General features: G+C 39.9%; 1 protein-coding gene across 1 annotated transcript in view; it reads left to right on the top strand.

Annotated features, from left to right (window-relative positions):
• FNDC3B (fibronectin type III domain containing 3B) overlaps positions 1-14,439 on the top strand; it is a 355,800-nt gene that overhangs the window by 270,545 nt on the left and 70,816 nt on the right. Inside the window, exons 15-21 of the mRNA XM_074963564.1 lie at positions 2,057-2,195; positions 3,744-3,815; positions 5,448-5,566; positions 7,395-7,500; positions 9,357-9,529; positions 10,826-10,939; positions 12,927-13,076. Of these exons, the coding sequence (XP_074819665.1) occupies positions 2,057-2,195; positions 3,744-3,815; positions 5,448-5,566; positions 7,395-7,500; positions 9,357-9,529; positions 10,826-10,939; positions 12,927-13,076 (873 nt within the window). The remainder of the gene's footprint in view (positions 1-2,056; positions 2,196-3,743; positions 3,816-5,447; positions 5,567-7,394; positions 7,501-9,356; positions 9,530-10,825; positions 10,940-12,926; positions 13,077-14,439) is intronic.

The following is a 14,439-nucleotide window of genomic DNA, read 5'->3' as shown; positions in this document are numbered from 1 at the left end:
TGCCTCTTATACTCTGTTAAGCAGTGATAGCCCCTTTTTGGTCTTCTTACTATGTTTTTTAATTTGGGGTGTACATTTAATTTGAGGCTCTCTGGTGTTTTTAAATAGTTTCCATGTAGCTTGCAGGCATTTCACTTTTGGGACTGTACCTTTTAATTTCCCTTTAACTATCTTCCTCATTTTTGTGTAGTTCCCCTTTTGGAAGTGCTGTTGTAATGGGCTTCTTTGGTGTTTTCCTCCCCACAAGGTTGTTAAATTTTATTATATTATGGTCACTATTACCAAGCAGTTCAGCTATATTTACCTCTTGGACCAAATCCCATGCTCCACTGAGGGCTAAGTCAAGAATATCCTCTCCTCGTGTGGGTTTCAGGACTAGCTGTTCCAAGAACTTACATCAGTTTCTAGTAACACACACACACCCTCACTGCCATCTGACTGCAGGGGGTAATATTAACTGGCTATGGAGGGAGACCCATCCAACTTTTTACCCTCAGCAGAGAGGATCTTTGTAATCTTCCATCAAAGGACTCAGATATGACTGAAAGGGGGGTTATCAGGGGATTAGCTGAGGATCCCTGTGACGGGGTTGGGACTCAGCACCACTGCACCTCCCGCTGGCACATCTGGGAATTAGCTCTGTCTGTTGCAAAGCGCCCTCTGCCGGTTGTTTCCCCAGCCATCTGTTGGCATCCAGACCCGCATTGCTTCCTGCTTGGTGATGTCCACTTCAGGACACTGCCCTCTGGCAGTGCCCACTGCTCTGGTCTCACCCCCTTCCAGGGGTTTGGTGTTATCAGCAGTCCATGATCTGCACCTGCTGTAGTGGGCAGCTGCAGCCTCTGAGTTTAGCCCCTTGTTGCAGGGACCAGCCACAGCCTAGATCAGGCCACGCTCCTCTTCAGCCAGGTGTAGCACAAGGTGGAAGGGGAGGACCCAGGCCCACCCGCTACTCTGGGTCCCGACCCAGGGACCCTGTAGCGGCAGCCTCTCTGCCCTCCTTCTCTCCCCTTGCCCTGCTATTGTCCCTGGGCTGCTTCCCCTTCGGTCCTATGCACCTGCCCGGCCCTTGGTAGCTAGGCCAGCAGCCTGGGGTTTTCCTTGGCCGGAGCTCCCCAGCACTGCTCTGTCCAAGGTGCTACCTTTCAGCTCAGGAGCCAGTCCTCTTCCCTTGACCACCAGGGAGAGAATGCCATGCTCTTTACTAGGCAGCCTTTATATAGGGCCTAAGCCGGCCCTGGTTGGCTACCTCTCCCCCTGCCCTGATTGGCTCTCCCCAGGCCCTCTCTGATTGGCTGCGGGTCTGCGCAGCCTCTCTGGCCTGGTTCAGCCCTTCTTCTCAGGGGGGTGGGGCACCACCCCACCACACTCCCAGGTAGAAAAACTTGCTAGTTTGTATTTATTTGTCATAGTTGATTCAATATTCAATTCCTGTACAACATATTTAGAGCCAAATCCTGAAGTCTTTAATCAGTCTAGCAAAATTCCCACTGACGTCACTCGGAGATTTTCCTGAGTAAAGACTTCAATATTTGGCCTATAGAGCATATGCTTCAGATGCATCTTTTGTGCTTCAATAAGTGCATATTAGCATATGTTAGATGTCCCTGTAACTCTTCTCATGTATTTGTTGCTGTGTGTTCTGTGTTTGTACAGCACATGGGGTCCTGGTCCATAACTTAGGCTCCTAAGCACTATGGTAATACTGTACAAATAACAGTAATACGTTCTGAAGCTACCATTATTTACCTTCTCTGTGGATAAATAACAATGGATTGCCATGTGACACTTGCTTTAAAAAAGACGTTAAGAATTTTCTTATCTTAATTTACTGCAACACAGTACTGGTGGGACCAGAGAAAAACTCAGAAGGGACTTACTAATGAAACAATTTTATGATCAGTTACCTATTGTTAGAATCATACACAATTTGCTGTGACTTGATAGTGCTGTCTATTTTAATAAACAATATTTGTATGGACTATATTAGATTAATTCATGCAAAGCTGCCAGAAAAGAGAACTGAATAGTTACATTAGTTGTGTTTTTGTTTCAGCTGATTGCTTCTAATGTGGAAGGAAAGAGTTGTCCAAGTGAAATTTTGGTCTGCACAACAAGTCCAGACAGGCCGGGACCTCCTACCAGACCAGTTATTAAAGGGTCAATAACATCTCATGGCTTCAGTGTTAAATGGGGTAAGCTAACCCATTCAGTTTGCTGTAACAGTTTTCTTATGGCATAACATAATTTAAGTGTAAACAAAACCTATGCGAATGGGCACTTAGGCTCAGATTTCACATGCTGCTTCTCAGCCCAGAGGTGAATCTGTTCAGAAAGTTAGATAAGCATTTGATCATTCTAAGAGATGCCCGAGACCTGTGGTGAAAAGCTGTGACTTTTTCATAATCAGACAGCTCAAAAATATTTTTAAAGACATTTATAAAGTGAAAGCATAGTGGTTCAGCTATCTTCCCTCCCCCCAACTCACACACACACTCAATCCTTTGAGACAATTCACTGATTCCCTATTGTACTGTACGTCAAGTTCAGGCTTCCTGTCTTTGCTTTCGAGGTCCTGTGTCATGTATATCCTGCCCAACCTATCTGTTCTACCAGTGATGTTAGTCTCAATACCCCTCACAAATATCTCTTTGGACTGTGGACACACTCCGCCGACTACATGCACTTAGAGCATTTGTGTGGGGACACACACAATCGACTGTATAAAAATGCTTTCTACAAAACCGACTTCTATAAATTCAACCTAATTTCATAGTGTAGACATACCCTTAGTCTTCTTCTGTGCTCACTTAGTGCTTTCCTGCCTACCAAGCTTCCTCCGTCAGATCCCTCCTAAAAACTTACTTCTGCTGTCTTGCCTATGAGAAGTGAAACGGACAAGAAAGGTTAAACAAATAATGTAATGCAACAGCTTAGGCACTTCCACACCTCAGCAGTCTTCTTAATGTCACCATTGTTCTCCCTCTCAACTTCCCCCACACCTCAGTTAGTCTGTTCATGATCCTTCCTGGGCATGTCATGTTGCACATAGAATGTAAGCCCTTTGAGACAGGAACCATGTCTTCGGTGAGGTGACTATGTAACATGTTTACGATCAGCCAATGATGATGATAAAGGATTCCAGACATCAGTTTTGAAAACCAGACTCCCTGGAATCACAGCTTTGCATAAACAGTAAAAATACATTCCAGTAACCTGTTAAAGCTCCTGATTCCACTCAAGTAGCAAGAGCAGAATATTTGAGTCCAAGTATGCGGTATGGTTAACAAATCAACAGTGTATTCTAAGATTCCAAGTTGTCTGGAAATGATCTGTAGATTGAGAGTGGATCCTAAAATCATTATCTTTAGAATTATGAATACCACATTTGGCAGCATCTAATTATTTTTATCATCACCTTTAGTCTTGTGGATTCAGTCAGACAGCAGCTATTTGCAGTAAATATCCTCCATCAACTCTATTTTGGGTTATTTGTGCCCTAATGAATCTGTTACAGTATGTATAATCCACTAGAATAAAATCTGCAAGGTGCTGACCAGAGAGCCCTCTGCACCATGCAGCATTAGGTCTTTATGCTGTAATTAGTGCATCTGGCAAGTGCTTTTCTTACTAGATATATGTATGATTTTGTAAGATCAAAATCTGTCACTGTATTCTTTATTTTCTTGTAGATTCCATTTTTCAAATCTAATTTATTAACAAAAGTGTTGCTCATTTTTCAGATTCTCCACAAGATAATGGCGGTTCAGAAATCCTAAAATACCTATTGGAGATTTCCGAAGGAAATTCTGAAGGTAAAATTGACAAGAATCTATCTATTCCAATACATTGTGGTTATACATATTCTACAGTTAAAAAACCTGGCTTTTTCAGCTATTAATATTTTTAAAATTAATAATGTAATAACAATAATACAAGAAACAATTGTATCAAATATCATAGATGGTATTATTAGATAAACAGTTTAGTCTGGCATCTTTTCTGTACCCTTTATTAATTTTATCAAACATTAAATATAAAACCAAGTTTCATATTAAAACGTAAATTGAAAAAAAAAAATCTCTGGCCTAGGCTATATCTGCACTACAGACTTCTGTCTGCTTGGCTATGTCAGCCAGAGATGCAAAGAAGTGTGATCTCTGACTGACCCAGGTGTGGCAGCAGACATCCCTATTGTAGACACAATAATACAGGCAAAGAGCTGTGCTTTTACCAGTAAAACTTGTTTTGCTCGTAGGGTCTGGTTTCACTATACCAGTACAAAGACAGCTTTGCCAGTATAGCTACTTCCACGCTAGGAGCACTTCCCTGGTATAGCATACCAGTATTCCTGTACCAGTAAAGTGTTCCTAATGTAGACAGGGCCTGAGTTAAAATGTTACTAAACTGTTTAATGTTTGTTTCATTAACTATCATGGATTCCTAGGCCAGGCTATGTAAATTAAGCATGTGCCATTTGTGCCTGGTTAAAATCTATCACTTTGTTGAATATTATTAGTACCAATATCATATTATTATTATTATTACATTGTGTTTCTGTGCACCTTTTTCCTAAGACTTCAAACTTTAATGAATTAAGCACCCACTGCTTAAAGTGGGCGGGATGTGGCATGCAGGCAGGTGCAAGGAGTTGCAGACCTGGAAAAAAAGGAAACAAATCAAGCCAGGTTGCTGACGGGTGCACATTAGCAACTGTCTTACTAAAGCTGCTGCTCCCAGATTTGTGATCGGACCCCACACACACTTTTTTCAGACCATTTTAAGCATTGCAAACATCCATGTGATGTAGATGGTATTATACCAATTTTATTGATAGGAAAACTAAACAACAGAGGTAAAGTGACTTATCAGAGGCTACCCCACAATCCAGTGACTGGAATACTTTGACTGTGGCCCCTTTTCAATGGAAAATAAAGTAATCTTTAAGTCGGACCAGATTGTGGCTGCTCCTCACATAGGTGCTGAGGGGAAGATATGAAGGAAGAAGTAATTGGCCCTTGCTTCTCTTTGCACCCCATGTAAGAGCCAGCCACACATGCTGATCTGCAGCCTTAAAGTGCCACCTGTCCTGGCCTGCAGGTTGGATTATGATGACACTGAGTACCTGGGTTGTTTTTGTTTGTTTTGAAGTTGTTCATGTTTTTACATGTCCCCGTCCCTTTCTGTAGAACAGTGGAATTTAAGGTTCCAGGACTATACTTAGCTTGATTTTTAAAAGATTTCTTTTAGCAAAAATAATATCGTCATTAATCGTGTATGAACATTTTATTTTCACAAAAAATGATTCAAGTATTTGTATAAAACCATGTTAAAGATTTTCTTTCTCGTATATAACTCCCTTGAAGAACAGTAGCCAGGTACGAGTGTGTGTGTGGTGTGCACGTTGTTTTCAAAGCAAACTTGAATGAGTTCATTTAATTTTACAGCAAATCAATGGGAAGTGGCATATAGTGGATCTGCTACAGAATATACCTGTACTCACTTGAAACCAGGCACTTTGTATAAACTCCGGGCATGCTGTATCAGCACTGGTGGACACAGTCAGGTAAGAATAGTTTAACATGGAGAATTGTCATTTTTGTATTTTCCAGAGCTTCACCTAGCTCTACATTTTAGTTTTGCTTAGTTTGTACATTTAGTTTGCTAGTATTTCTGCTTTAAATAATAGATGAACTTAGCTAAAATTGTAGTATTATTGATACAGTAAAAACTTCACTGATTTCTATTAATGCTCCTGTGCAAATTACTTCATTTTGAAAGGTGCTGCTATCTTTGTGCATGCAAAATCTGGGCCTTGTAGTTTAGCAAAATGCAAATTAATGAGGTTCTACTTCATATTGAAAAAATCCTAAGTATTCATGTATTATTAAGGCCAGAAGGGGCTTTTATGATAATCTACTCCGGCCTCCTGCATAACACGGGCCATAGAATTTCACCCAGTAATTTGTGTGTACAGCTATTATATTTTTATGCTTTCTGTGTAGTTGTTCATAGTTTGCCATTGTGTTCAGACATCTCCCTATTTCAGTTTATTATTTAGTAAATATATTTAGCAAAAGTATAAATGAAAAAACGTTATGGATTCCTCAGTTTGACTGGCTGCTGTTTGGATCTTGCATGTGTGTTTGTGACTGACTGGATCCATGTGGACTCAGATGCTCTGGAATGTAGTGTACTGTTGCACTGTGTTCATTTCTCTACATAATAACACTAACAAAGACCCTGATCCTGAACACTTTACTTACTGAAAACTCCCTTTGACTTCAGTAGGCCTACTCACTTGCATAAAATTAAGCATCTGGTTAAGTATTTGAAAGATCGAGGTGATATTGTTACTACAGTAGAGAGCTGCACAAACTAGTGGATGCAAGTGACTCTTCTCCTCAGGGATGCATATGAAGGATCCAAACCTCATTAGCTGTCTTTTTGTGCTGTAGGCCCCCACTGGAACTTAGGCTCCCAAGGCACCTTTACAAGTATTGCCCTTAGGTTCAAGGACAACATTTGAGTGCATAGTATACCTAAGATGAAGTGCTTTTTCAGGGATCAACCATGGGAAGTATAGGGGGAAAAGGAAAATAGTATTTTTGAACTGAATGTTATCAAGAAGAGGTCCTCGCAGCTGTTACTGTTGTACTATTATGAAAAAATCATATTTTAAGTTTAAGGCAGAAGGGGCTATTAGATCGTCTAATCTGACCTTCTGTATATCACAGGCCATTAAATGTTCACACAATTACCCTGGGTTGTGCTTGACTAAAGCATAATTGTGTTAGGCTAAAGCATATCTTTCACAAAGACATCCAGTCTTGATTTGAAGACATCAAGAGAGGGAAAATGCACCTCTTCACTCGGTAGTTTGTTGCAATTGTTAATTACCATCATAGTTTAAAAAAAAAACAAAAAAAAAGCTTGATTTCTCATTTGAATTTGTCTAACTTCAGCTTCCAATTATTGGTTCTTCTTATGCCTTCCTCTGCTGTATTAAAGAGCCTTTTAGTACTCAGCATTCTTGAAAGCTCATTAGTACCCAGTATTCTTGAGAGCTCATTTGTACACAGTATTCTTGAGAGTCATGAGAAATACAGTAAAAAGGTAAAAAATCCTTTACTAAAATATTCACAAATACCAGTGAAAACAGTATATAAATGATGCTAATAAAATTGTGTCAATAATGCTCATATTAATGAAATGTTAACTAACCACTTGATAGTCTCTGATCCTACATTTTTCTCACTGTTTCTTTTTTGTCTGGCAAAATAGTATTTTTTTAGAAGTGTCTTTGTTGTGAAGATCATGACTCACATCGTTGTCCCCGGTTTGTAGATGAGTTTTCAGCAGAATTACTAATCTTAGGTCCTATTCTTTTCCAGTGTTCTGAAAGTTTACCCGTGCGTACGCTTAGTGTTGCACCGGGTCACTGTCGGCCACCAAGAATTTTGGGGAAACCAAAACACAAAGAAGTTCAGCTACAGTGGGGTAAGTGATCAGTACTTGCAGCCATTTTAATTGTCAGGCAGAAACCTGGTTTGAAGCTAATTTTCTGGACCAAAACTTGAGCCACCATGTAAAGAATGAATTTACTCTCAAGATCTAAAGACTAAGTAAGTTGCTATAAGTCAGTAAGAGACTTTTTATTGACTTCAGTGTGCTTTGTATCAGGCTCTTGGAAATTAGTTGTCTTTATTTTTTCCTTTGGGTCTGATACTGCAGTCTGTTCCCACTGAAGTCAATTGGAAGTTCTGCCTATGTCCGTACTATAACAGAGTTTCTAACCATTGGCCTTTCATTGCAAAAACATCACATCACTTGAGATCCATTTTATTTCACTGCACTCTTAGCCACAATGTTCTACTGTTTCATTTAGAATTTCACACGGTAATTCATACTGAGCCAGAAGACACTGAAAATATTAGGTGACTTTTTATTTTAAAATTTTTATTAAGGCAAATGTGCAATAAAACAAATATACTAAGTTGACATGACCAGCATAGTTCTTATAAAAAGCAGTTCCTTGCCTGTTTAGTGAGAATGAAATAGTAATTTAGGCACTTCAGAAGGTCATTGCTTGGTGACATCCTGCTGTTAAATTATTTGTTAGACGTGTCTAAGACACTACTACACTCCGGATAGTCTGTCGCAACACCATTTCCATTTGACAAATGTATCTCAGGTCCAGCACGAAGTCTAAGTTGCACTCATGTTCCAGGTCTCACGTTGGTTTGTACTTTGTGGCTGAGCACCACTTTGCGGAGTTCAGCACTGGGTAGCTTCAGTGGCAGATAATAGTATATTTCCTGAAGAGCCATTCAAAGGAGGTGAATAGCCAAAATAAAGCCCACGATATCAGTGAGCTGTTTAAAAAAAAAAAGAAGCTTATGGACTGTCCAAGTGATCCTCGCACACCCCTAATCCCCGTGGATTTCGCCAAGGCTATTGAATTGCTCAGAGAATGCAGGACTGAGCCTTCCTCCCCATCTGTAAAATGGGGATAATGATACTGACTTACCTTTTGTAAAGCGCTTTGAGATCTATGGATGAAAAGCATTATGTAAGAGCTATGTATTATAATTATTTAAAAGCTAATGAGTCCATTCCATTATTGGTCTGCACAAAACAGTGTGTATTGACAGCAAAATCAGCCCCACTGAGCTTTTGTGATCTATTTCCTTATTTTAAGGTTACTTTAAAAAGTCACCATATGCTTATGTTTTCATTTAGCAACATTAGTGTAATTTTTCCTTGTATTGAAGGAATGTACAGTTACTGTTTCATGGTTTTCCAGAAGCTGGGAACGGGTGACAGGGGCTGGTTAACATGAAGATTACTTGTTCTGTTCATTCCCTTTGAAGCGCCTGGCATCAGCCACTGTCAAAAGACAGTATACTGGGCTAGATGGACCTTTGATCTGACCCAGTAGGACTGGTCTTATATTCTTATGTTTTATGGCTTTGCAATTAAAGGAAGAGCAGATATCAGCCCCCATTGTGCAGTAGTATACCATGGGGGTTGTGCTTTCTACCAGTAGTAGAGCCCATGGATATAAATGGGCCTACTTATAGTATTAGAATACCAGAGTAGCAGAGCTTTACAACGTGGGACACATAGCTACTACTAGCTGCGGGTCTTATCCTATAAATATTGAAAGACATGAATAACTTGATTCACTTGAGTGATCCCACTTACATATGTCTGGGTGTGGAACACTTATCAAAGAGGCGAAATCATTAGAGGTAGTATATATCTGTGGTACAAGGTGAATCAATGTATGATAATCATCACGTACATCTGTGACTTTATATCAACAATAAATAAATGATACTGATTCTTTCCAGATGTCCCTGTGTCAGAAAGTGGTTGTCAAGTCTCAGAGTACAGTGTGGAAATGACAGAACCAGAAGAGGTTATTTCTGAGGTGTATCATGGCCCCGATCTAGAGTGCACGGTCAGCAACCTTCTTCCTGGAACAACATATCGGTTCAGAGTGAGAGCTTTGAATGACGGAGGGGTAAGGTTTAACATTCTGCGCAGCATGAACAGCAGTGTCCAAAGAAGGATGCCAGAAGAGGGTTTTTTTCAAAATGTTTCTTCACATGTATATGAGAGAACAGTTATCCTGGCAGTGCATACACTAGTTCAGCTATAGCTGGTGAGTGGAAAGATGAAAGGGAAAGGGGAATGTGGGAAAGGAAAAAAGTTGAGAGAAAAGGAGGTATCTGGGAAAGGAGAAAAGTGGAGAATAAAATGAAAGAGTTGGAGAAACTTAGGGAGAAGGCAGTGCATTGAGACTCAGAGGGCCCCATCCAGAGTGGCCCTTTAAAGCAAAGTTGAGAATGGCATTTCTGTTTAAACATAGGTTCAGCTAAACTGGTCTACCGTTTAAAGTGTGTTAGAACTGTACTGAAGAGATATATTGGCCCACACATCTTTAACAACAACAAAAAAGATCTTTACCTTTATAGAGGCAAATGATACTTGAGTAATTTCAAGTAGGTCTTTGGACATTTTAGGGAAAACTTGTTTTGTTCATTAATAGTTTTTAATATGCTTTCATTTAACGTAGGGTACATATATTTTTTCAGATTCCTCGTAAAAACCTATTTACCTAATCCCATTAGGAATTAAAAGCCTGATCCTGTATCCATTGAAATCAACAGAAGAATTCCAGTTGATTTCAGTGTTGGATTGGGCCCTGTCTTCTTTTGTCTGAGCATCATTTCCAGCATTTTGAAAATGTATCCTCAGTGGGACTAAGTAGTCTAATGCATTGCTTACTCTGCTATCAGACTGCTCCCAAGAAATCTATTAGGTTTCTAAAGATTTGTATGCTTCAACAGCAGGGTCCCTGCTGACAGTTACTCAGCTCTTACATAACATAGAGCTTTTAAATAATGCAGATCACGGGGGAAAACTACCAAAATTAGTTCAGGTATTCGAAACCAAGAGTACCTGCAAACTGATAAGATATCCATTTCTTTCTTATGTATTAATTAATTGGGTGTATATATCAAAGTCTGATTTGCTAACTGTTCTGACTGACATATAAAAGCTAAGAGAGAGCCATTTCCTGTGAAGTAGCTTTGGACTGACGGTGTTTTAGGCAAACCATGTATTCTCAATAAGCAAGGCAACTTATAAGCAGTGAGGTGAAGTGAAGCATGCCAAGATAAGCTTTACATTGATAAGGTGTATATTAGAGGCCTAATCTGTCTTCAAGAAAATGTGTTATATTAAGAATATTTCTATGTATGGCTTATGAAACCCCTTTAAAGTGTGTGTAATATTTTTTTCCACCCCTTCCTAGTATGGGCCATATTCTGAAGCTACAGAAGTCACCACAGCAGCAGGACCACCCGGCCAGTGCCAAGCACCTTTCCTTTCCTTTGTGTCTGACACATGTGTACTTGTAAGCTGGGAGGTAAGACAAACACTCTTTGTATGTGTGATTTCTATCTTGCTTATCCAAACTAATATGATCATCGGTACTTGAAAGCTAATTCAAGAGCAGTTCACAATCTCAGCCCACTCAAAAATACTCTTGTACATACAGACAATAATCTTCCCTGCTTTTCTTTTTTAGAGTTGATCTTGAGTCACCGAGGTTTATTAGGGGCTTGAGAATGGAGACAAGGGGATCTCCTATCACTTCATCTTAATATAGGTCATAGGTCGGTAAAGAATGATCTCTCCAGGATTTTAGCATGTTGAATCCAATACACTGACTGGCTTCTGAACTGGAATCATGAAGTCAGCTATTCTGCTACTTTTTATGGGAGGCTAGAGTCCTTGATATCAAACAAACTCTGAGAGATTTGCTATGTCAAAGCGACTCTCCCAAAATAAAAGGAGGACTTGTGGTACCTTAGAGACTAACAAATTTATTTGAGCATAAGCTTTCGTGAGCTCCAGCTCACTTCATCGGATGCTGGAGCTCACGAAAGCTTATGCTCAAATAAATTTGTTAGTCTCTAAGGTACCACAAGTCCTCCTTTTCTTTTTGCAGATACAGACTAACACAGCTGCTACTCTGAAATCTCCCCAAATAGTCAGGTGTCACCTAGTTTCATATCAAAACCACATTAGTTTCATATTAAAACCACATTAAACCACATATCAAAACCACATTAAACCATTAGTACAAGAGATGAAAGATGGTCTTGTGAATAAGGCACTAGTTTGGGACTCAGGAGATCTGAGTTCATTTCCCAACTCTGCCACCAACTTCCTCTGTGAGTTATGTGGGTTTTTTTCATACTCCCCCCGCCAGTAACTGGGGACTCTGTCGGACATATATAGATTCTAGTGTGTAATCAGATTGTCCTGAGGGTCCTCAAGGAAGAGCGCCTCTGCCGCTCACTTGGAGGCATGAAAGGCGAAACTTCTTTTATAATATTATGATACTGACGTGTGTGCCACATCAAGGGCCACGCTGCTTAAATTTCACCATCATCCTTAGCTGTGTTAGCTTCTCTGACTCTACTGTCCTGTACCTTGCCCATCAGCTTGATGGCTGACTTCCACTGGGCGCCTAGTGCTGCAGGCCTCTCTCCAAACCAGAAGCAGTACTTTTCGGTGGGTATGATTTTCTGGGAAATATAATTATTCATTTTTAATGACTTGAGTACATCATTTAACCATGACTCTCCCACAGGTGCATTGAGACCACTAATTCTGGTCTAGAAACAAAAGCTTGTGCTCAAATAAATTGGTTAGTCTCTAAGGTGCCACTAGTACTCCTTTTCTTTTTGCAAATACAGACTAACACAGCTGCTACTCTGAAACTTTTCTGTGTGGTTCAAGGCTGTGCTGCTACCAAGTCAGCCGAGTGGGGAGAAATTTTTATTGTGAAAGTCCTGATAGAAATTAAGGCCTATAGTGCCTGCTGTGTAAATGTCCTCTCTTCCATGAATTAGGACTTTTCCACCCTTAAAACACTAAAACGGCACAACTGCAGCTGCACCACTATCGCACTTCAGTGTAGTCTAGACACTACTAATGCGGACAGGAGATGTTCTCCCGTCGATGTAGGTAATCCATCTCCCCAAGAAGCAGTTGCTAGGCTGTTGAAAAAATTCTTCTATGAACCTACCGCTGTCTACGCCAGGGGTGAGAAAAGCTTAGTTACGTCTCACACCCCTGAGAGACATAGCTATGCTGATGTAAATTCCCAGTGTCTACCAGACCTTAGTTTCTTTCAAGCAGATAGAGTTGGCACAGTTCTGCTAAACAGGCTTCGTTTTGGTAACCTATTCTGGGGCACGAATTCAGAATGTGTCCATTTGCAGTGATCATGGTTTCTCATTATGAACTCGTTTTTATGCGTTTTTCTCCTTAACCTGTCAAACGTGATGAGGTAGGCCTCCATCTTTAAACTGAACTACTAAATACAAAGATTTGTTTTGCAGAGTCCTGAATGCTCTGGTGCCGACATCTCTGAATACAGATTAGAGTGGGGAGAAGATGAGGAATCTCTGGAACTCATGTATAATGGCACAGATACCAGTTTTGAAATTAGTGAATTGTCAGCAGCAGCACATTATTGCTGTAGATTACAGGTACAGAAGCTTATTATATTTTGTATAGATCAAAATCTAAGATGTAAACACAATTTACTTCCACTGGATTTTTATTGTCATCATTAACTGCTTTGAAATGAGGTACTTTGTAAGTCAGAAGAAATATACCTTTCTCCTAAATTGTGTAGCACTGCTGCGTAATCAAACGATTTAGATTCTAAACAACTCAGATTGATGAACAGAGGGAGTTAATAGAACTTTCAGCCTTGGAAAATCGCTCCTGTTCATCACATGCTTTAATTTCAATGAATAATACTGTTGACAAACAGCCGGCCCAGATAGTGATACTCTTGCACTAAAATAGAAATATAATGTTTTAAACTTTAAAAAAAAATAATCCCAAATTTTGAGTTGGCTCAAGCTTGGAAATGGTATGTAAATGACATTACCTCCCAAATGGATGTTAAAGATTCCCCTATCTTAAACTGTAATCTCCAACATCTGTTTCATTTATTAAGTTAAGCAAACCATCTGAGTAGCTGATAAGATTCCTATGCACATGGGTGGCTGCAGCTGGCAATGTAATGTACTTGCCATTTTCACCACCTCATCTCTTGAATTTATATCATTGTCTAGTGAGTCTCTGTAATGATTTTCTTCTCTTTGATATTTACGCTTCTCCCATTATTTTCAATAAAAAGCAACCAAATTAAAATATAAATCCTCTGATGGAACTGGATTCTTCTCCTGTCAAGTCCCCTGAAAAAATAGAAGAGATTTAGCAAAAAAGAGTGAGGCAAAATTCTACTCCCAAGCCTGCACAGCTTTGGAGACTCCTCCACAAGGTTTATTTATGTGCAAAGGCAGAACACCAGCAGTAAATCCAACCAAGAATTCATATACCTACCCAGCTTGCAAAGGGTGGAAAATTGTTTCCCTTGAAAATCTTTTAGCTTGGACCACCTAGGGTTCATCACTTTGATCGAAGGCCACAAGCCCTCAGTCAAGTGTTTCTTTTCTTTTTGAACTCTTTCAAGTCAAGTGTCCCGTAAGATTCTCTCTAGTTCTTCAGCAGCTGATTCAAAGCCAAAGAGCCTCAAATAGAGTCCCACAGCCGATCCTCACTCATGGTCTGCTGTATTTGTCTGACTTCATTGTCACAGGACCTACACCTTGTATGGTCATTAGTTTGGGAAACTAATTGAAAGAGCATGTGTGAGAGGAGTGGCACTGCAAGCCAGAGAGCACATTCCATATGCCTGAGAAGGAAAGCTTTTTGTTTTCTGTCTTCTAAATTGGCATTTAGACTTCATTGAGCTGGGGGGACACTGTGATACCAGTTTCGTGGTGAATGGGGAACTCTAATATTTTTTTAGTGTTAAAAAATGGAAACCGCCAACTG

Source organism: Natator depressus, chromosome 9 (genome assembly GCF_965152275.1).
Source record: "Natator depressus isolate rNatDep1 chromosome 9, rNatDep2.hap1, whole genome shotgun sequence".
Classification (NCBI taxonomy): domain Eukaryota; kingdom Metazoa; phylum Chordata; order Testudines; family Cheloniidae; genus Natator; species Natator depressus.
Note: the sequence above shows the minus strand (reverse complement) of the source record. Positions and strands in the feature narration are given on the sequence as shown.